A 23,558-nucleotide genomic window follows, 5' to 3' on the forward strand; every position below is an offset into this window, starting at 1 on the left:
TTTATGACGGTTTGCGGTGGAACGCGTGAAACTGGCATGTCCTATCAGAATAGTTTGGTGAGCTCCCGATTGGTGGGCTGGTAGATCTGGTAGATCTCCATCGACCTGTTGGGAGACTTCTGCCCCATGGTGTCTCTCACATGCTGTGTTGTTTTGTTTGTGTTGATGGGAGTTGTTCTTGGAAAAATAATCATCACAAACAGGCCTTCCTTCTTCGCAGAGGAATATCGTCATATTTATTTTCAAATAATTTGATGGAAGAATTGATTTATTCATAGTCCTAGGCTAGTCATATTTTTCTGCCAGTCGTTCTAACAGAAATATATGGTGCAAAATGAAAGCCAGACAATGGAGTCTTTCTCACCTTGTGTCATGGTCAGACTATCAAACCCCTTTGAGAGACACAGCAAATGATGCCACAGTCTAAATCATCTTTATTTATTTTTTGCACCACATTAAAACACCCAACGACAGAGGTCAGCATTATAACGAAAGTCCCCTACCGAGTACTAAACTAAATGTTGACATAAAATGTGCTAAAATGTTGTGATGCTGAATTGTGGTCTGTATAATAGTAATATCTTCAACGTGTTCTTTTTTTTAGCCATAAAACCAACACTTCGCACCCAGAAGCTAAACGCTTTATTTCCCACACTGATGTTATTACTCCAAAACTAGCCTCAGACAGAGTTTGAAATAGTCGAGTCAACGAGACAGGATTTGGGAAGGATGGTCATGCGAGACTACCCTAAAACAGAAGAACCATTGGTGTGTCTGTCAGTCAAATGTTGGCAGTCATGTATTAATAGTGATATCTTCTATTACAAAGCATTGACAAGTTCTCACAAACACTTGTATTATTTATTTTCTATTCAAATGAGTCACAGCACCTCTATGTAGCCATATTGCAGAGTGAATGGCGTTCTGGATAGTAACACGCTAAACATATTCCTTTGGAGAAATAAAGTGCTTGAGAGAGAAAGAGAGAAAGAGAGATGTGACAACGGAACAAACGGGTACTTTGAGTCAAATGGTTTGTGGGTTTCATCGTACCCATGGCAACAGCCAGAGATGGAGCCATCAGTCATCTGCCGTCTCCATGCTTACCAGCTAGTCTAATTGTCACTGTAGTCACCTGTAACTTCCTGGTTGTGACAACTTCCTGTCCTGGTGACATCATGTTGAGTGAAATGGAAGCGGTGGGTTGGAACCTTACAGATTAGATCCAAACAGAGGTTGCGTCCCAAATAGCACACCGTTCCCTTTATAGCGCACTACTGTTGACCAGGGCTCATAGGACATTGGTCAAAAGTAGTGCTCTCTATAGGGAATAGGGTACCATTTGGGACGTATGGAGAGAATGTGATGTCGTTGTTATTAGAGACCCAGGGACTTGCGGACGATCTGTTGGGCCAGGCTGTAGAACTGGTCTCTGTCCTCACGCCACATCTTGGATGCATCAACGTTCGCTCCACTCTCATCATTGGGCTCTGGAGAGAATGGTTTATTTACAGTCAATTGGAGATATTAGTGGCAAATACCAAAAGCAGCTATGCGTTCAATAAACATCTCTATTAATGTAATATCAAATTAAAAACAACAGCATTAGGTTTCAAGTATGTCAATTATGTATTGAGTGAACTACCGAGCCCTGTTCTGAGGTTGAGCCCTGTTCTGAGGTTGAGCCCTGTTCTGAGGTTGAGCCCTGTTCTGAGGTTGAGCCCTGTTCTGAGGTTGAGATGGCTACAGTACGCAGAGAAAACCGTCTGAACTTTAGTCTGGAGCAGAGAGACTACAGGAAGAGACCAGGGGCTATAGATCTATTCCCATTGTTCCTAAAGGGTTCTGTCTGACTCCCATTGTTCCTAAAGGGTTGTCTGTCTGTCTCCCATTGTTCCTAAAGGGTTCTGTCTGACTCCCATTGTTCCTAAAGGGTTGTCTGTCTGACTCCCATTGTTCCTAAAGGGTTCTGTCTGTCTCCCATTGTTCCTAAAGGGTTCTGTCTGACTCCCATTGTTCCTAAAGGGTTCGGTCTGTCTCCCATTGTTCCTAAAGGGTTCTGTCTGTCTCCCATTGTTCCTAAAGGGTTGTCTGTCTGACTCCCATTGTTCCTAAAGGGTTCTGTCTGTCTCCCATTGTTCCTAAAGGGTTCTGTCTGTCTCCCATTGTTCCTAAAGGGTTCTGTCTGTCTCCCATTGTTCCTAAAGGGTTCTGTCTGTCTCCCATTGTTCCTAAAGGGTTGTCTGTCTGACTCCCATTGTTCCTAAAGGGTTCTGTCTGTCTCCCATTGTTCCTAAAGGGTTCTGTCTGTCTCCCATTGTTCCTAAAGGGTTCTGTCTGTCTCCCATTGTTCCTAAAGGGTTCTGTCTGACTCCCATTGTCCCTAAAGGGTTCTGTCTGTCTCCCATTGTTCCTAAAGGGTTCGGTCTGTCTCCCATTGTTCCTAAAGGGTTGTCTGTCTGACTCCCATTGTTCCTAAAGGGTTCTGTCTGTCTCCCATTGTTCCTAAAGGGTTCTGTCTGACTCCCATTGTTCCTAAAGGGTTGTCTGTCTGACTCCCATTGTTCCTAAAGGGTTGTCTGTCTGTCTCCCATTGTTCCTAAAGGGTTCCGTCTGTCTCCCATTGTTCCTAAAGGGTTCTGTCTGACTCCCATTGTTCCTAAAGGGTTCTGTCTGTCTGACTCCCATTGTTCCTAAAGGGTTCTGTCTGTCTCCCATTGTTCCTAAAGGGTTCTGTCTGACTCCCATTGTTCCTAAAGGGTTCTGTCTGACTCCCATTGTTCCTAAAGGGTTCTGTCTGACTCCCATGGTTCCTAAAGGGTTCTGTCTGTCTCCCATTGTTCCTAAAGGGTTCTGTCTGACTCCCATTGTTCCTAAAGGGTTCTGTCTGACTCCCATTGTTCCTAAAGGGTTCTGTCTGTCCCTCTAGTCTGTCTGTGACCTGCCACCTGCTAACATGCTGACCTGCTGACCTGCTAGCATGCTGACCTGCTAGCATGCTGACCTGCTAACATGCTGACCTGCTAGCATGCTGACCTGCTAGCATGCTGACCTGCTAGCATACTGACCTGCTAGCATACTGACCTGCTAGCATACCGACCTGCTAGCATACTGACCAACTAGCATGCTGACCTGCTAGCATACTGACCTGCTAGCATGCTGACCTGCTAGCATACTGACCTGCTAGCATACTGACCTAACATGCTGACCTGCTAGCATGCTGACCAGCTAGCATGCTGACCAGCTAGCATGCTGACCTGCTAGCATGCTGACCTGCTAGCATGCTGACCTGCTAGCATGCTGACCAACTAGCATGCTGACCTGCTAGCATACTGACCTGCTAGCATACTGACCTGCTAGCATGCTGACCTGCTAGCATGCTGACCTGCTAGCATGCTGACCTGCTAGCATGCTGACCTGCTAGCATGCTGACCTGCTAGCATGCTGACCACAGACAGACAGTAATATATTCTTTCTGGACAGGACTCCATCTCTCAGCACTGACCTGCTAACATGCTGACTACAGACAGTAGGATCTTCTCTACACTCTGGACAGGACTCCATCTCTCAGCACTGCTCTCATACCCCATAGGGTCGTCTCCTGGAGCGTGTAGGATAGAGATGCACACTCGGCCATCTGGGTAAACTGAAGAGAAGGAGAGAGGAGAACACAACCAGTAGATACATAGAGGATCACACAGTACATGACACAACTCCAGAAACTGAAGGATGTAGCCTAGTAGTACTTTCATTTGGATGAAAAGCATATTTTCATTTCAGTACAACTGTGGCCCTTTGGGCTGTAGTAGCATAATACAAAGGCCATGAACTGTCGGGGTGGCAGAGAGGCTGTTCTCTCTGCTGTCAGGGTGCTGTTCTCTCTGCTGTCAGGGTGCTGTTCTCTCTGCTGTCAGGGTGCTGTTCTCTCTGCTGTCAGGGTGCTGTTCTCTCTGCTGTCAGGGTGCTGTTCTCTTATTGTCAGGGTGGCAGATTTGAGCTGTTCGCTCTACTGTCAGGGTGCTGTTCTCTCTGCTGTCAGGGTGGCAGAGTTGAGCTGTTCTCTCTGCTGTCAGGGTGCTGTTCTCTCTGCTGTCAGGGTGGCAGAGAGGCTGTTCTCTCTGCTGTCAGGGTGGCAGAGTTGAGCTGTTCTCTCTGCTGTCAGGGTGCTGTTCTCTTACTGTCAGGGTGGCAGAGTTGAGCTGTTCGCTCTACTGTCAGGGTGCTGTTCTCTCTGCTGTCAGGGTGCTGTTCTCTCTGCTGTCAGGGTGCTGTTCTCTCTGCTGTCAGGGTGCTGTTCTCTCTGCTGTCAGGGTGCTGTTCTCTTACTGTCAGGGTGGCAGAGTTGAGCTGTTCGCTCTACTGTCAGGGTGCTGTTCTCTCTGCTGTCAGGGTGCTGTTCTCTCTGCTGTCAGGGTGCTGTTCTCTCTGCTGTCAGGGTGCTGTTCTCTCTGCTGTCAGGGTGCTGTTCTCTCTGCTGTCAGGGTGCTGTTCTCTCTGCTGTCAGGGTGGCAGAGTTGAGCTGTTCGCTCTACTGTCAGGGTGGCAGAGAGAGAGAGATGGGCTGGAGATTGAAATCCAATCAAAATCAGGGCAGCCCTGCTTCTGGTGAATCAAAGCATCTGTGGCCAGAGTGTAATTGCTCTACTCTGCTAGGCTATGGAGGGAGAGAGCCAGGGGCTGCATCCCAAATGGCACCCTATTCCCTATATAGTGCACATGCTTAAAAGTAGTACACTATATAGGGAATAGGGTGCCATTTGGGACTCTCCCAGGGATAGTGATCTGTAGATCTGTCCTCCCTCTCTTTGATAACTCCTCCATCTCTCCGCCTCTCAGGCCCAGCAGCCAGCAGGCTGATAAAGTGCTTCCTGTTTGCTATGTGTTATCTTGTGGCTAGCCTCCATTTCCCCCTGAGCCCTCACCATACCACATCACATGCCAAAGGAGAGAAATGTTACAGTCGCAGATCCACCATAGAGTATCAGGGCTGAGGGGTGGGGGCTGAGCGGTGGGGGCTGAGGGGCAGGGGCTGAGGGGCGGGGGCTGAGCGGTGGGAGCTGAGGGGTGGGAGCTGAGGGGGGCTGCCAGAAGCTACTGTTAGGGTTTAAGGCCTCCCCCCATTTCCCTCGGAGCCATCCAGTACTGGGGTAGAGAAACGTCAATGTTACAGTAGCAGATGAACCACAAAATAAAGGCCTCTGGGAGAATAAAGGCCTCTGGGAGAATAAAGGCCTCTGGGAGAATAAAGGCCTCTGGGAGAATAAAGGCCTCTGGGAGAATAAAGGCCTCTGGGAGAATAAAGGCCTCTGGGAGAATAAAGGCCTCTGGGAGAATAAAGGCCTCTGGGAGAATAAAGGCCTCTGGGAGAATAAAGGCCTCTGGGAGAATAAAGGCCTCTGGGAGAATAAAGGCCTCTGGGAGAATAAAGGCCTCTGGGAGAATAAAGGCCTCTGGGAGAATAAAGGCCTCTGGGAGAAGATCTGGGCAGATGAGGGGTGTCACAGGGGGCTGACAGAAGCTAGGGTTTTTAAGAGGCCAGGGGAATTCACCTATTCCATTATGCTTCACTGCTGACTGACGGTGTAGCAAAACAAAGTAACCGCTAACGTTCAAAAACAAATTAGAAGTATCACGTTTGAAGAGTCATTTTACTGAATAGGATTCACCTTGGAGGTTAACACTTAATATTGGGTGTTTCAAACTCTCAGTATCTCGCCTTTGTGGGGTTGGAAAGTAAGGTAAGGTACAATGTCCCAGTCTTTACCCTAAAGGGACACACACTAAACACACACAGACTTTCTCACAGTATCTAGCTGGCTCTCTGCCAGGACGGGTTAGTCTGTGTGTTACTTCTCTGTCCTCGACATCAGAGAGCGGCATCCAGGGACTTCCACACCTCCGTTCAAATACCATTTCAAATCATTTAAAATACTTTATCTGGGCTTGATTGAGCTTACCTGACTTAGGAACCAATAACATTGTCAAAACACCAACCATCTGGCACATTCAGGCAGGCCAAAGCAAATGCTAAAAGTATTTGAAAGATTTCAAACAGTATTTGAACCCAGATGTGGTGCTCTCTCTCCCCCTGGGAGCACCACAACACCACCACTGGTTCTCTCTGCTCTCATATTTAGGTGTCCCAGATATGATCAGGTATTGGCTGGTATTGGCTGGGCAGAGCAGGTATTGGCTGGGCAGAGCAGGTATTGGCTGGGCAGAGCAGGTATTGGCTGGGCAGAGCAGGTATTGGCTGGGCAGAGCAGGTATTGGCTGGGCAGAGCAGGTATTGGCTGGGCAGAGCAGGTATTGGCTGGGCAGAGCAGGTATTGGCTGGGCAGAGCAGGTATTGGCTGGGCAGAGCAGGTATTGGCTGGGCAGAGCAGGTATTGGCAGAGCAGTGGAGCAGACGGCAGCAACAGGACAGAGCCTGTGTCTCCAATGGCCCCCTTTACACTATTTATAGTGCACTACTTTTGACCAGAGCCTTATGGGCCCTGTGGGTCCTAGTTCAAAAGTAGTGCACTATATATTAGTGTAAAGGGTGCCATTGGAGACACACCCTCTGTCCTGTTGCTGCCGTCTGCTCCACCGACACACAGCCAAACACATACCTTTACTAACACCAAAAGACACAGAACACTCTGCCGTCTCCCTTCTCTTCTCACCCTGCAGACAACTATGAGACATATGAAACTAGTAGTCACAATGGAGTGACAACATTTAACTGACTGGTATTGTGTTCAGCAGGCTTTTAAAAACACTGTTGTTAACACTGACGATGCGTCCCAAATGCCACCATATTCCCGTTATAGTGCACTTCTGACCAAGGCCCTGGACAAAGGTAGTGCACTAGCCTGTACAGGGAATAGGGTGTCATTTGGGACGTATGAAGAGCCTCGGGCTAGGCCCAGGAAAGCAGCCTCGCCCAGTTCACTACGGACTGTTGTTGCTGTGGTTTAAGTTTTGTTTTGTAAAGCTGCCTTGCAGATGATCAAGCACAGGTTTGTAAACTTAAAAATGCCTGGCGTAACGCGCAAAAATTATTCAAGTCTTTCTGGATGAAGGGCTGAGAGAGAGAGAGAGAGAGAGAGACAGAGAGGAGACAGAGAGGAGAGAGAGAGAGAGAGGAGACAGAGAGGAGAGAGAGAGAGAGACAGAGAGAGAGAGAGAGAGAGAGAGAGGAGACAGAGAGAGAGAGAGAGGAGACAGAGAGAGAGAGAGGAGAGAGAGAGAGACAGAGAGACAGAGAGACAGAGAGACAGAGAGACAGAGAGACAGAGACAGAGAGAGAGAGAGAGAGAGAGAGAATGTTGTTGCTCTGTAAGGTTGCAGTCAGGCCTTTAACTCCCACCTGGCCTGCACCATATCCAGTTACACCAAAGGCCCAGCAGCATGGATGGAGGTGGCTGAAGTCTCCTTTAATGTGTGTCAATATCCATTAGTCCTTGATGTGGGCTCTGCAATACACCGCTCCCCCTCCATACCATACACCCTTCATCCTCAACTCCTTGGCTGACTCCCAAATGGCATCCTATTCACTATATAGTACACTACTTTTGACCAGCAGACAACTTGAGTGCAAGCTGAGTTGGGAAGTCAGACAGCAACATGTACTGTTAGACATAGCCTAATACTGTCTCAACTTCCTATTACCATTTCAATTCACACCACCTTCAGAAAAGATGTCTGACAACAATTACAAGATGTACCTCTTGTCAGCCAGCCAACCAACCAGCCAGTCAGTAATGTATGTTGACTTACTGTTGGGGTGAAACATGTCGCAGGTGAACCTCATCTTAGGGGGGCTGAGGGGGTAGTCTGATGGGAAGGAGAGGAGGGCTGGAAATACGCCGCCCTCAAAACACGTGTCCTCTGGACCCCTGGGAGAGAACACACAGGACGCAGGTAGGGTTAGTTCCACACAGGTAGGGTTAGTTCCACACAGGTAGGGTTAGTTCCACACAGGTAGGGTTAGTTCCACACAGGTAGGGTTAGATACACACAGGTAGGGTTAGTTCCACACAGGTAGGGTTAGTTCCACACAGGTAGGGTTAGTTCCACACAGGTAGGGTTAGTTCCACACAGGTAGGGTTAGTTCCACACAGGTAGGGTTAGTTCCACACAGGTAGGGTTAGTTCCACACAGGTAGGGTTAGTTCCACACAGGTAGGGTTAGTTACACACAGGTAGGGTTAGTTCCACACAGGTAGGGTTAGTTACACACAGGTAGAATGATGATGACCGGAGAAGTTGTGCTGAAGTTATACAATACGATGTATCATATTAATAATTTATAGCTCAATGGGTGCTGCTCTGTTCTCTAAGGGTAGGTGCTGCTCTGTTCTATAAGGGTGGGTGCTGCTCTGTTCTATAGGGGTAGGTGCTGCACTGTTCTATAAGGGTAGGTGCTGCTCTGTTCTATAAGGGTAGGTGCTGCTCTGTTCTATAAGGGTAGGTGCTGCTCTGTTCTATAAGGGTAGGTGCTGCACTGTTCTATAAGGGTAGGTGCTGCTCTGTTCTATAAGGGTAGGTGCTGCTCTGTTCTATAAGGGTGGGTGCTGCTCTGTTCTATAAGGGTGGGTGCTGCTCTGTTCTATAGGGGTAGGTGCTGCTCTGTTCTATAGGGGTAGGTGCTGCTCTTTTCTATAAGAGTAGGTGCTGCTCTGTTCTATAGGGGTAGGTGCTGCTCTGTTCTATAAGGGTAGGTGCTGCTCTGTTCTATAGGGGTGGGTGCTGCTCTGTTCTATAGGGGTAGGTGCTGCTCTGTTCTATAAGGGTAGGTGCTGCTCTGTTCTATAAGGGTAGGTGCTGCTCTGTTCTATAAGGGTAGGTGCTGCTCTGTTCTATAAGGGTAGGTGCTGCTCTGTTCTATAGGGGTAGGTGCTGCTCTGTTCTATAAGGGTAGGTGCTGCTCTGTTCTATAGGGGTAGGTGCTGCTCTGTTCTATAGGGGTAGGTGCTGCTCTGTTCTATAAGGGTAGGTGCTGCTCTGTTCTATAGGGGTAGGTGCTGCTCTGTTCTATAGGGGTAGGTGCTGCTCTGTTCTATAAGGGTAGGTGCTGCTCTGTTCTATAGGGGTAGGTGCTGCTCTGTTCTATAAGGGTAGGTGCTGCTCTGTTCTATAGGGGTAGGTGCTGCTCTGTTCTATAGGGGTAGGTGCTGCTCTGTTCTATAAGGGTAGGTGCTGCTCTGTTCTATAAGGGTAGGTGCTGCTCTGTTCTATAGGGGTAGGTGCTGCTCTGTTCTATAAGGGTAGGTGCTGCTCTGTTCTATAAGGGTAGGTGCTGCTCTGTTCTATAAGGGTAGGTGCTGCTCTGTTCTATAAGGGTAGGTGCTGCTCTGTTCTATAAGGGTAGGTGCTGCTCTGTTCTATAAGGGTAGGTGCTGCTCTGTTCTATAAGGGTAGGTGCTGCTCTGTTCTATAGGGGTAGGTGCTGCTCTGTTCTATAAGGGTAGGTGCTGCTGTATGGCTCTGTGGACAGCCACTGGCTGCGTACCAAATGGAATCCTATTCCCATAGGGCTGTGGTTTCATTAGACTGTATTACATGCTGGGACAGGCAGGCGGGTTATTCAGGGGAGGATTAGGCAGAGATGCACGCTAAATACAAGGATCAGTACACATCATAGACCCTCTACACCGTGGTGACATAACACAGGACAGCTAGTCTGATACACAATCATCTCTATAGGAAGAGTTTCCATCGCACCGGCTGGGTACGCTAGAATTTTCCTTTAGAAATTGTACAAGTCGTTTTCAATAGGTTTAAAATCCTGGCTACTGGCTAGACAAGGAAAGTCAAGTTGTCAATGCAAGAGAACTGTTGCATCACTGACATGTATATATGAGTAATAGCCTACATGTGAAGCTACAATCTCCTTTTAAAAGTATAAAAGTGTATTTCACTAGTTGTACACACTGAGTACAGTAGTAGCCTAATTGACAACGTGCTAAAACATGGCTGTATAACCGGAGGGGCTGTATAACCGGAGGGGCTGTATAACCGGAGGGGCTGTATAACCGGAGGGGCTGTATAACCGGAGGGGCTGTATAACCGGAGGGGCTGTATAACCGGAGGGGCTGTATAACCGGAGGGGCTGTATAACCGGAGGGACTGTATAACCGGAGGGGCTGTATAACCGGAGGGACTGTATAACCGGAGGGACATAACATGGCTTTGCATGTCATCATTGTTACTTGATATACAGTGCATTCAGAAAGCACTCAGACCCCTTCACTTTTTCCACATTTTGTTATGTTAAAGCCTTATTCTATAAAATAAGGCTGTAAATAGTTTTTCCCCCCCTCATCAATATACACACAATACCCAAAATGTATTAACAATAGAAAACTGAAATATCATATTTACATAAGTATTCAGACCCTTTACTCAGTACTTTGGTGAAGCACCTTTGGCAACGATTACAGCCTCAAGTCTTCTTTGGTATGACGTTACAAGCTTGGCACACCTGTATTTGGGGAGTTTCTCCCATTCTTCTCTGCAGATCCTCTCAAGCTCTGGCAGGTTGGATGGGGAGCGTCGCTGCACAGCTATTTTCAGGTCTTTCCAGAGATGTTTGATCGGGTTCAAGTCCGGGCTCTGGCTGGGCCACTCAAGGACATTCAGAGACTTGTCCCGAAGCCACTCATGCGTTGTCTTGGCTGTGTGCTTAGGGTCATTGTCCTGTTGGAAGGTGAACCTTCGCCCCAGTCGGAGGTCCTGAGCGCTCTGGAGCAGGTTTTCATCAAGGATCTCTCTGTACTTTGCTCCGTTCATCTTTGCCTCGATCCTGACTAGTCTCCCAGTCCCTGCTTCCGAAAAACATCCCCACCGCATGACGCTGCCACCACCATGCTTCACCGTAAGGATTGTGCCAGGTTTCCTCCAGACGTGACGCTTGGCATTCAGGCCAAAGACTTCAATCTTGGTTTCATGAGACCAGAGAATCTTGTTTCTCATGGTCTGAGAGTTCTTTAGGTGCCTTTTGGCAAACTCCAAGCGGGCTGTCATGTGCCTTTTACTGAGGAGTGGCTTCCGTCTGGCCACTCTACCATAAAGGCCTGAATGCTGGAGTGCTGCAGAGATAGTTGTCCTTCTGGAAGGTTTTCCCCATCTCCACAGAGGAACTCTGGAGCTCTGTCAGAGAGACAATTGGGTTCTTGGTCACCTCCTTGACCAAGACCCTTCTCCCCTGATTGCTCAGTTTGGCCGGGCGGACAGCTCTAGGAAGAGTCTTGGTGGTTCCAAACTTCTTCCATTTAAGTATGATGGAGGCCACTGTGTTCTTGGGGACCTTCAATGCTGTAGACATTTTTTGGTACCCTTCCCCCAGATCTGTGCCTCGACACGATCCTGTCTCAGAGCTCTACGGACAATTCCTTCGAACTCATGGTTTGGATTTTGCTCTGACATGCACTGTCAACTGTGGGACCTTATATAGACAGGTGTGTGCCTTTCCAAATCATGTCCAATCAATTTAATTTACCACAGGTGGACTCCAATCAAGTTGTTGAAACATCAAAAGATTATCAATGGAAACAGGATGCACCTGAGCTCAATTTCGAGTCTCATAGCAAAGGGTCTGAATACTTATGTACAGGTTAAGTCAGAAGTTTACATACACTTAGGTTGGAGTCATTAAAACTAATCTTTCAACCACTCCACAAATTCTTGTTAACAAACCATAGTTTTGGCAAGTCGGTTAGGACATCTACTTTGTGCATGACACAAGTATTTTTTCCAACTGTTTACACAGATTATTTCACTTATAATTCACTGTATCACAATTCCAGTGGGTCAGAAGTTTACATACACTAAGTTGACTGTGCCTTTAAACAGCTTGGACAATTCCAGAAAATTATGTCATGGCTTTAAAAGCTTCTGATAGGCTAATTGACATCATTTGAGTCAATTGGAGGTGTACCTGTGGATGTATTTCAAGGCCTACCTTCAAACTCAGTGCCTCTTTGCTTGACATCATGGGAAAATCAAAAGAAATCAGCCAAGACCTCAGAAAAAAAATTGTAGACCTCCACAAGTCTGGTTCATCCTTGGGAGCAATTTCCAAACGCCTGAAGGTACCACTATAGTACGCAAGTATAAACACCATGGTACCACGCAGCCGTCATACCGCTCAGGAAGGAGACGCGTTCTGTCTCCTAGAGATGAACGTACATTGGTGCGAAAAGTGCAAATCAATCCCAGAACAACAGGAAACAACCAGAACACCTTGTGAAGATGCTGGAGGAAACAGGTACAAAAGTATCTATATCCACGGTAAAACAAGTCCTATATCGACATAACCTGAAAGGCCGCTCAGCAAGGAAGAAGCCACTGCTCCAAAACCACCATAAAAAAGCCAAACTACGGTATTGGAGTGGCCATCACAAAGCCCTGACCTCATTCCTATTGAAAATATGTGGGCAGAACTGAAAAAGTGTGTGCGAGCAAGGAGGCCTACAAACCTGACTCAGTTACACCAGCTCTGTCAGGAGGAATGGGCCAAAATTCACCCAACTTATTGTGGGAAGCTTGTGGAAGGCTCCCCGAAACGTTTGACCCAAGTTAAACAATTTAAAGGCAATGCTACCAAATAAATTGAGTGTATGTAAACTTCTGACCCACTGGGAATGTGATGAATGAAATAAAAGCTGAAATAAATCACTCTACTATTATTCTGACATTTCACATTCTTAAAATAAATTGGTGATCGAAACTGATCTAAGACAATGAATTTATACTAGTATTAAATGTCAAGAATTGTGAAAAACTTAGTTTAAATGTATTTGGCTAAGGTGTATGTAAACTTCCGACTTCAACTGTAAATAATGTATTTCTGTTTTGTATTTTTATTACATTTGCAAACATTTCTAAAAACCTGTTTTCACTTTGTCATTATGGGTATTGTGTGTAGATTGATGAGGCAAAAAGTTAATGTAATCCATTTTAGAATAAGGCTGTAGCGTAACAAAATGTGGAAAAAGTCAAGGGGTCTGAATACTTTCCGAATGCACTGTATACAGGAATACATAACCATTCTAAATCAGGATAGATCAATCTCACCACTTTGCCCAAAAACCGATTAAAACACATCCATAAATAACTAACTAGATAGAATTCTCCACTGCAGCCCATTTAAAGGTACACTCAGCAAAATGACGTTGCCATGAGCAGCACCAGAGATATTGAGATGAGAGAGATGCAACACTTCTCAGATGCAACACAGTATCTGCGCCTGTGCACGGGTTGGCGTCACGCTGTGTACAAGACACTAAAACAGCTGAGAAGTTGAGCCATGCGCTTCAACGCTCTTAGTTGTTGCAGAACATTAACCCTGTTTACTTTTTGCATCTACGTCATATCACTGAGTCTACCTTTAACAGGCAAATGTTGGGTGTTTGTTTTAGGCCTGCCAATCAATCATTAATCAATCATCGACTTCACAGCCAATCAGCTGTCCCATCTAATTTCCTTGCCTGACACGGCAACGTCCTTGTTTTGATTGGCTGAGTTAGAAGCACTTAAACAAATCCTTATCTGATCACCTAGCCACCAGATCAGCTGATTGACAGTCAGGTTCTGATCATATCTATTCTGTTAGTGACACTCCTTGTTCCTAGTGCCAGTCTATTCTGTTAGTGACACTCCTTGTTCCTAGTGCCAGTCTATTCTGTTAGTGACACTCCTTGTTCCTAGTGCCAGTCTATTCTGTTAGTGACACTCCTTGTTCCTAGTGCCAGTCTATTCTGTTAGTGACACTCCTTGTTCCTAGTGCCAGTCTATTCTGTTAGTGACACTCCTTGTTCCTAGTGCCAGTCTATTCTGTTAGTGACACTCCTTGTTCCTAGTGCCAGTCTATTCTGTTAGTGACACTCCTTGTTCCTAGTGCCAGTCTATTCTGTTAGTGACACTCCTTGTTCCTAGTGCCAGTCTATTCTGTTAGTGACACTCCTTGTTCCTAGTGCCAGTCTATTCTGTTAGTGACACTCCTTGTTCCTAGTGCCAGTCTATTCTGTTAGTGACACTCCTTGTTCCTAGTGCCACTATTCTGTATTAGTGACACTCCTTGTTCCTAGTGCCAGTCTATTCTGTTAGTGACACTCCTTGTTCCTAGTGCCAGTCTATTCTGTTAGTGACACTCCTTGTTCCTAGTGCCAGTCTATTTGTGCCATCATTTACATTTTCAGTCATTTAGCAGACGCTCTTATCCAGAGCGACTTACAGTTAGTGAGTGCATATTTTTTTCATACTGGCCCCCCGTGGGAATCGAACCCACAACCCTGGCGTTGCAAACATGCTCTACCAACTGAGCTACATCCCTGCCGGCCTACCCTGGACGACGCTGGGCCAATTGTGCGCCGCCCCATGGGTCTCAACGGTCGCGGCCGGCTACGACAGAGCCTGGATTTGAACCAGGATCTCTAGTGGCACAGCTAGCACTGCGATGCAGTGCCTTAGACCACTGCGCCACTCGAGAGAATATGCCACCAACTCCTTGTCACACATTGTCATGCCAAACATGTGACATCAAACACAATGACATCAAATCAGAGATGGCAAGACCACAAACATATCTGGGGTCAGGCTACCTCATTTGCTGATCTAAATATCATAGGATTATAAAAGGCCAAACTGATCATGGATCAGCAATACTCCAACTCATTGTGAATATGGGCCCTGAACCGCTTCATGCATCATTGCATTTTCTCCCCAGTCCCTAAACGTGTTTGTTCTGCGAAAGAAGCAGAAATGACAGATCTACCGATGTCAACTAGACTGAGGCATTCAGTCACATGACGTTATTCTGGTGAGCAAGGGTCTATTTAGTCTTCAAGGGCAACATATAATGACAGAAGAGAAGCTGCATGTATCTAATTATAGACAAGTTCACTAACAAATAGCCGACCAAAATGTCAGAAATTATAAGCAGAAACAAATCCAAATTAGGGGGGAAATATTCCTGCACCCCGTCAAAAGATTATTCTGCCGTCTCTGACTGGAGCCTACAGCGCATTTTCTATATTAGCGGGTTAGGGTCGGGTGCGGGCCTCAGATTATCACATATAGTCGGGCGGTTGTGGATGGACAAACGGCTAGCTAACCCGCGCACCTCTACTGTTCCCTGCTTCTGACCAGAACCCTACAGGTCCTGTTCACTGCTTCTGACTAGAACCCTACAGGTCCTGTTCCCTGCTTCTGACCAGAACCCTACAGGTCCTGTTAACAAGTAGTGGCTATATAGGCCAGTGTCATTTGAGAAAAGCCCTTCTGTTGAATCTCCTGACCTCAACTCTCAGGAACTAATCCCATAGCCTTAGAGGCCCTGGGACTGGGAGAGGCCCTGGGACCGGGAGAGGCCCTGGGACCGGGAGAGGCCCTGGGACCGGGAGAGGCCCTGGGACTGTGAGAGGCCCTGGGACTGTGAGAGGCCCTGGGACTGTGAGAGACTCTGGGACTGGGAGAATGTTAACAGTTACTTACTACACACTGCTGTTAGTTCCTGGAGAGCTGTGTGTTCGCTGTGTATAGATGAGGAGCAGATATCAGGAATCAAACAGTGAAGAACGCTGTCCGCTGGTATCTCACGCATGTCAGAGTTTCTCAGGGTATTGCAAAAGACAAATCCCCAGGTCAAACTGAGGGGTTAGCTCTCTACTACAGAAGAACAGCTGCAGTATGGATGACAAAGAGCACTGGCATTACACCGGAGCACCAGTCTCAAAACTATTCGCATTGTTGTGTGTGCCCACCTGGACAGCAGGCCAAAACCATTGGAAATAGCTGCGTTTTAGGACTTTTAATAAATGTGACACGTTTGTTATGTTACATCCACCCCAAGGTGTTTTCATCCTGTTGAATATGGAAGACAATCAATAATGGGATGTGAAGAAACTAGAGAAAGACGACTAACACCTCCACTTCAGAATACATAGGCCCTAATATAAAAGGACTATGAGAAAGACGACTAACACCTCCACTTCAGAATACATAGGCCCTAATATAAAGAAACTAGAGAAAGACGACTAACACCTCCACTTCAGAATACATAGGCCCTAATATAAAAGGACTAGAGAAAGACGACTAACACCTCCACTTCAGAATACATAGGCCCTAATATAAAGAAACTAGAGAAAGACGACTAACACCTCCACTTCAGAATACATAGGCCCTAATATAAAAGGACTAGAGAAAGACGACTAACACCTCCACTTCAGAATACATAGGCCCTAATATAAAAGGACTAGAGAAAGACGACTAACACCTCCACTTCAGAATACATAGGCCCTAATATAAAAGGACTAGAGAAAGACGACTAACACCTCCACTTCAGAATACATAGGCCCTAATATAAAAGGACTAGAGAAAGACGACTAACACCTCCACTTCAGAATACATAGGCCCTAATATAAAAGGACTAGAGAAAGACGACTAACACCTCCACTTCAGAATACATAGGCCCTAATATAAAGAAACTAGAGAAAGACGACTAACACCTCCACTTCAGAATACATAGGCCCTAATATAAAGAAACTAGAGAAAGACGACTAACACCTCCACTTCAGAATACATAGGCCCTAATATAAAAGGACTAGAGAAAGACGACTAACACCTCCACTTCAGAATACATAGGCCCTAATATAAAGAAACTAGAGAAAGACGACTAACACCTCCACTTCAGAATACATAGGCCCTAATATAAAGAAACTAGAGAAAGACGACTAACACCTCCACTTCAGAATACATAGGCCCTAATATAAAGGACTATGAGAAGACAGACAAGTCTAGGCATCAGTCTGGCTAATACCAGGGTAAAGAGAGTCTACACTGCAATCTCTCTGACATTTCTGTCCTGGTCAGATGTGTATTATTGTTGTGACTAGTTGCACAAGTATCAACATAACAACGCCCATACAAACAGGTCCTAGATCCATTTAAAAATCAGTTAGTCAACAGTTTTCATGCTGGATTCTTTTTTTGTTTGAAGGCAGTTTTAAGGTTGGATTGTGGGTCTCGTGCTCATTAATCAAACGGCCACCTTCCTTAGACGTCACAGGATCAGAGCTGCAAACGGGGAAGATGAAACTTGGGGAATCCCCACACTTATGAGCTCATAGACCCCTCAAATTCAAATCTGGAGCTCAAAGCCAGTTCCAATGCACCCCTCACCCCAATTATTCCCGTCTAGCCAAAAAAGCTCAGAATTCATCAGGTTACCCACTAACTGGACACTAACTGGACATGGAAAATACTTTTCTGGCCATTTTCTGGACTGATCATCATTCACAAGTACTACATAACCCACTGAATAGACCAAATGAATGGAGTCGTTGTTGTCATGTTATTATAGTTATAGTACTAGTGAACATTTGTTTAGTTGTTTAAATACTTACATGATTAAAGCCTCCCATTCAAAGAAGTTCTCTTCATTTGCAGGACCTGTCAAGAGCATGGATATGGGTATGAGTTAGTTGTTTCTGTAGATACAACTAGCTAGAAGCTACAGTACCACTACTGACCGAATGGTTTCTAGTCAAGCATCTACCAGAGATACACCACATGGCCAAAGGTATGTGGACACCCCTTCAAATTAGTGGATTCGGCTATTTCAGCCACTCCCGTTGCTGACAGGTGTATAAAATCAAGCACACAGCCATGCAATCTCCATAGACAAACATTGGCAGTAGAATGGCCCGTACTGAAGAACTCAGTGACTTTCAACGTGGCACTGTCATAGGATGCCACCTTTCCAACAAGTCAGTTCGTCACCTTTCTGCCCTGCTAGAGCTGCCCCGGTCAACTGTAAGTGCTGTTATTGTGAAGTGGAAACGTCTAGGAGCCGTGCAGTGGTAGGCCACACAAGCTCACAGAATGTGATCACTGAAGCGCCTAAAAATCATCTGTTCTTGGTTGCAACACTCACTACAGAGTTCCAAACTGCCTCTGGAAGCAATGTCAGCACAAGAACTGTTGGTCGGGAGCTTCATGAAATGGGTTTCCATGGCCGAGCAGCCGCACACAAGCCTAAGATCCCCATGCGCAATGCCAAGCGTCAGCTGGAGTGGTGTAAAGCTCACCGCCATTGGACTCTAGAGCAGTGGAAACACGTTCTCTGGAGTGATGAATCACGCTTCACCATCTGGCAGTCCGACGGACTAATCTGGGTTTGGCAGATGCCAGGAGAACGCTACTTGCCCCAATGCATAGTGCCAACATTTGGTGGGAGGAGGAATGGAGGAATGGTTCGAGCTAGGCCCCTTAGTTCCAGTGAAGGGAAATCTTAACGCTACAGCATAAAATGACATTCTAGACGATTCTGTGTTTCCAACTTTGTGGCAACAGTTTGGGGAAGGCCCTTTCCTGTTTCAGCATGACAATGTCCCTGTGCACAAAGCGAAGTCCATACAGAAATGGTTTGTCGAGATCAGTGTTGAAGAACTTGACTGGCCTGCACAGAGCCCTGACCTCAACCCCATCGAACACATTTTTACATTTACATTTTAGTTATTTAGCAGACACTCTTATCCAGAGCGACATACAGGAGCAATTAGGGTTAAGTGCCTTGCTCAAGGGCACATCGCTATATTTTTCACCTAGTCGGCTCGGGGATTAGAACCAGCGACCTTTCGGTTACTGGCACAACGCTCTTAACCACAAAGCTACCTGCCGCCCCACCTATGGGATGAATTGGAACGCCGACTGCGAGCCAGGCCTAATCGCCCAACATCAGTGCCCGACCTCACTAATGCTCTTGTGGCTGAATGGAAGCAAGTCCCTGCAGTAATGTTCCAACATCTAGTGGAAAGCCTTCCCAGAAGAGAGGAGGCTGTTATAGCAGCAAAAGGGGGACCAACTCTATATTAATGCCCATGATTTTGGAATGAGATGTTCGACGAGCAGGGGTCCACATACTTTTGCCCATATAGTGTACGTTAGTTAACTGGTAATAGGTTTATATAATCTCTCACCTGCAACGATCCCCTCGGGTGGGTTTAGAGTCAGCTCTGGGATAGGGGCGAAAGCAGAAAGTACACATTACAGTCATGATGTAATGTTAAACAAATATGTAACGTTATCTAGCGCTAGTCATTTAGCTAACGTTAGAGGCCACAGACTAGCTCCCCATATACACCCAGGAAGGCGAGTAAAAGGGTAACGTGGCAATCAGCTAATTCAAAATGTAAAAGGTTTGAAAATACTCTACTGATTCTCCTGATAGCAACACTGTAGTGGAAGGCTGGTAAAACACCAGTTGCAAAATACACCTCAATTTGGCTAACGATGCTAGCTAGCTAGCTAATGTTAATGACGTTAGCAGCCAGTTTCTGAGTTAATGCGGCTAGCCAACGGTCAATACACTGCAAACTCACGCTTATACTCAGCCATCAGTCTTTTTAACGCAGTACCAGCCATTTGTAAAGAATATAGACTCAAAATAAAAAATAAAAACAGAAAAAAAACAGTCAAGCCTGTCTTTTCGTTGACAACGCAGCTGCTAACAGCTAATCAACTGCGCATGTCCACAATTCTGTTTGTAGAAGAAACAGAAACAACTGACGAGATGCAACACCGCCACCTGCTGGAGGTACTCTAGGGTTACATAGAAACACAGCTGTGTCAGAGAACCGAGATGCAACACCGCCACCTGCTGGAGGTACTCTAGGGTTACATAGAAACACAGCTGTGTCAGAGAACCGAGATGCAACACCGCCACCTGTTGGAGGTACTCTAGGGTTACATATAAACACAGCTGTGTCAGAGAACCGTTGTCTGTTTGCTAAAAAAACATCACTAGATACACTAGCTTGCATTACCATCTATGTACTTTTTATTTATAAAGATGTGTTGTGATATTGCCTACGATTCCTAACGTGGCCTAGGAAGACAGCAACAGTCTTTCAGCACTCCTCACACAGCATCCACAAGGGAAGCATGCAAACAAGGAAGCAGAGTACCAGGAAGCTGAATACCAGGTAGCCAAGTACCAAACTATATTCATTGTATACGGAGGCTCTCCGCACTGCTAAAGCTAACTCTCTCTCCTCTGCTCTTATCCTTCTAGACCTATCTGCTGCCTATCTGCTACCCGGACTATTTGCACGATCGATTTTGTATCGGATTTTAATCGATTTTGTATTTTTTTTTTTAAAGAGAGTGTGTGAGTGGGAATGGGAGGTGCATCTCGTGTTGATAGCAAGCCCCAAGCCCGATGGAGACGTGTGTGTGTGTGTGAGTGAGTGGATTATGACACACGGATATATATTTTATCTAATTAATTGGTGCAATTGTTATTTTTCAGATTTGTGAAGATTGGGTAGACACTTGCACAGCAGTCAACATGCCTCTTTCCAAAAGTGATCACCCCTCAATGAGGCAGTTTGTGAAGGAGAAAATAATCAATGGGAGGTGCCATCCCTGGATACCACCAGCTACAGGAAAATAACTTGGCAGATGTCTACCTGAAGGTGAAGGAAGAACTCAAGCAACATCTTGCAGGGAAGCCAGTGGCGGCTATCTTTGATGAAACTCCAGATGTTGAAGGAAGATGTGTACTAAGCATCCTCATCGCACCACTTGAACAGGAGAATCCTTCTGAAAAGGAGAACATCCTCGGGGAGAATGTCTGGCCTACCTCGCAGAGACAGTTTTTCTGGAGCAGTGCAACCATTCACCAGTTTCCATGGCGGGGGTGAAACCTCTACAAGACTACAATATCTCCAATGATGACGTCATTGTCTTTGACACAGACAATGCTGCCGTACATGAAGAAAGCCTACAAAGCTGCACTTCAGTCATTGTTCCCCAACTCCCTGCAAAAAGAGCACTTAGTCTCTAATTGTTTTCATGGAAGATGAACTTGAGATATAATATTGCAGATTGGACCCCAGGTGTTTCTTTTGTCCTAGTTTAATCATTTTTAGTACCAACAGATTATGGGGGCATGCATTTTTTTTATGTTGGATCTCTGAGCTATCTTCTGTTTTTGTACAGAAAAAGAGCTGTTTGTTCAGGAAAATAAACCAAATTGTTTTTGTATTATGTATTCTGCTTAAAATCGTCCTCAAACTGAGCACATATGACTTTTTATTGCTTTATATGAAATTAACGTGGGAAAAAAACATCGCAAAATGTATCTCAGAATTTCAGAAAAGCTGCCGCAAAATCAATTATTTTTGCCCGCAGAAATCCTGGAGGGACTGATTAGTTAGTGATGGATCAAAATGTACAGAATGTTTACCTGGAGGAAAATGGGGAAGGGTCATGCTTTTTCAATTTCAGAAGGGGAGGGTTAGTATTTAAAAAAAATCTAGTCCAGAGGAGGGTCATGTAATTTGTAATTGATGAAATGCCAATATTTCTCAGTGTTTTAGAATGAGGTGCTTATCAGGCTATATATGGATGTGTGCCAGATGCCACCCCTCATCTCTGACTCTCAGCTGGGCGCAATATCAAGTGCACCTATAGGCTATTTAGTGTGGTGTCAATCAAATGATCAATTGCTTGTCCATATATGTATATATTCTTAAATTCCATTCCGTACTTAGGTTTGTGTTTATTGGGTATATGTTGTGAAATTGTTAGATATTATTATTATGTTCTCGCATACCCCGAGAGCATCTGGTTAGCGCGGCGGTGGCACAGGAATCCTCATCTCTCCCAAGTGGACATTCTCTCTTTTCCCCCTGACCCATCTGTCTATCTCCTCATTTGAATTCCATGCTGTCACAGTCACTAGCCCATTCAAGCTTAACATCCTTATCATTTATCACCCTCCAGGTTCCCTTGGAGAGTTCATCAATGAGCTTGACGCCTTGATAAATTCATTTCCTGAGGATGGCTCACCCCTCACAGTTCTGGGTGACTTTAACCTCCCTACGTCTGCCTTTGACTCATTTCTCTCTGCCTCCTTCTTTCACCATTACCCCTACTCACAAGGCAGGCAATATGCTTGACCTCATCTTTACTAGATGCTGCTCTTCTACTAATCTCACTGCAACTCCCCTCCAAGTCTCCGACCACTACTTCGTATCCTTTTCTCTCTCGCTCTCCTCCAACACTACTCACTCTGCCTCTACTCAGATGGTAATGTGCTGTCGCAACCTTCACTCTCTCTCTCCCGCTACTCTCTCCTCTTCCATCCTATCATCTCTTCCCTCTGCTCAATCCTTCTCCCTCCAATCTCCTGATTCTGCCTCCTCAACCCTCCTCTTCTCCCTTTCTGCATATTTTGACTCTCTATGTCCCCTATCCTCCCGGCCGGCTCGGTCTTCCCCTCCTCCCCCGTGGCTTGACGACTCATTGCGAGCTCACAGAACAGGGCTCCGGGCAGCCGAGCGGAAATGGAGGAAAACTAGACTCCCTGCGGACCTGTCATCTTTTCACTCCCTCCTCTCTACATTCTCTTCCTCTGTTTCCGCTGCTAAAGCCACTTTCTACCACTCTAAATGTCAAGCCTCTGCCTCTAACCCTAGGAAGCTCTTTACCACCTTCTCCTCCCTGCTGAATCCTCCTCCTCCTCCCCCTCCTCCCTCTCTGTGGATGACTTCGTCAACCATTTTGAAAAGAAGGTTGACGACATCCGATCCTCATTTATTAAGTCAAATGACACCGCTGGTCCTGCTCACACTGCCCTACCCTATGCTTTGACTTCTTTCTCCCCTCTCTCTCCAGATGAAATTTTGCGACTTGTGACGGCCGGCCGCCCAACAACCTGCTCGCTTGACCCTATCACCTCCTCTCTTCTCCAGACCATTTTCCGGAGACCTTCTCCCTTCTCCTCACTGCTAAAGCTAACTCCGTCTCCTCTGCTCTTGTCCTTCTAGACCTATCTGCTGCCTTTGATACTGTGAACCATCAGATCCTCCTCTCCACCCTCTCCGAGTTGGGCATCTCCGGCGCGGCTCACTCTTGGATTGCGTCCTACCTCACAGGTCGCTCCTACCAGGTGGCGTGGCGAGAATCTGTCTCCGCACCACGTGCTCTCACCACTGGTGTCCCCCAGGGCTCAGTTCTAGGCCCTCTCCTATTCTCCCTATACACCAAGTCACTTGGCTCTGTCATATCCTCACATGGCCTCTCCTATCATTGCTACGCAGACGACACACAATTAATCTTCTCCTTTCCCCCTTCTGATAACCAGGTGGCGAATCGCATCTCTGGATGTCTGGCAGACATATCAGTGTGGATGACGGATCACCACCTCAAGCTGAACCTCGGCAAGACGGAGCTGCTCTTCCTCCCGGGGAAGGACTGCCCGCTCCATGATCTCGCCATCACGGTTGACAACTCCGTTGTGTTCTCCTCCCAGAGTGCAAAGAGCCTTGGCGTGACCCTGGACAACACCCTGTCGTTCTCCGCTAACATCAAGGCGGTGACCCGATCCTGTAGGTTCATGCTCTACAACATTCGGAGAGTACGACCCTGCCTTACACAGGAAGCGGCACAGGTCCTAATCCAGGCACTTGTCATCTCCCGTCTGGATTACTGCAACTCGCTGTTGGCTGGGCCCCCTACCTGTGCCATTAAACCCCTACAACTCATCCAGAATGCCGCAGCCCG

At 46.4% G+C, this 23,558-nt stretch overlaps 1 protein-coding gene across 1 annotated transcript; it reads right to left on the minus strand.

The window, feature by feature from the left end:
* Positions 1–417: 417 nt before the first annotated feature.
* On the minus strand, positions 418–19,525 carry ube2g2 (ubiquitin-conjugating enzyme E2G 2 (UBC7 homolog, yeast)). The gene is made up of 6 exons (XM_041868704.2): positions 19,370–19,525; positions 18,968–19,003; positions 17,393–17,438; positions 7,765–7,883; positions 3,506–3,646; positions 418–1,490 (listed from the first exon to the last, which is right to left on the minus strand). The coding sequence occupies exons 1-6, from the start codon at positions 19,410–19,412 to the stop codon at positions 1,378–1,380; spliced, it is 498 nt and encodes a 165-aa protein (XP_041724638.1). The 5' UTR covers positions 19,413–19,525; the 3' UTR covers positions 418–1,377.
* Positions 19,526–23,558: the final 4,033 nt, after the last annotated feature.

This window comes from Coregonus clupeaformis, unplaced genomic scaffold (assembly GCF_020615455.1).
Source record: "Coregonus clupeaformis isolate EN_2021a unplaced genomic scaffold, ASM2061545v1 scaf0075, whole genome shotgun sequence".
In the NCBI taxonomy this organism is placed as follows: Eukaryota; Metazoa; Chordata; class Actinopteri; order Salmoniformes; family Salmonidae; genus Coregonus; species Coregonus clupeaformis.

What these genes read in the sequence shown, in the direction of transcription:
- ube2g2 (XM_041868704.2), bottom strand. Translation starts at nt 19,412, where the DNA reads ATGGCTGGTACTGCGTTAAAAAGACTGATGGCTGAGTATAAGC. An exon ending in GAATGGGAGGCTTTAATCAT is followed by an intron (nt 7,884 to 17,392) that starts GTAAGTATTTAA and finishes GTTCTCTCCCAG; the next exon opens with GGGTCCAGAGGACACGTGTT. An exon ending in CGACATGTTTCACCCCAACA is followed by an intron (nt 3,647 to 7,764) that starts GTAAGTCAACAT and finishes CCTTCTCTTCAG; the next exon opens with TTTACCCAGATGGCCGAGTG.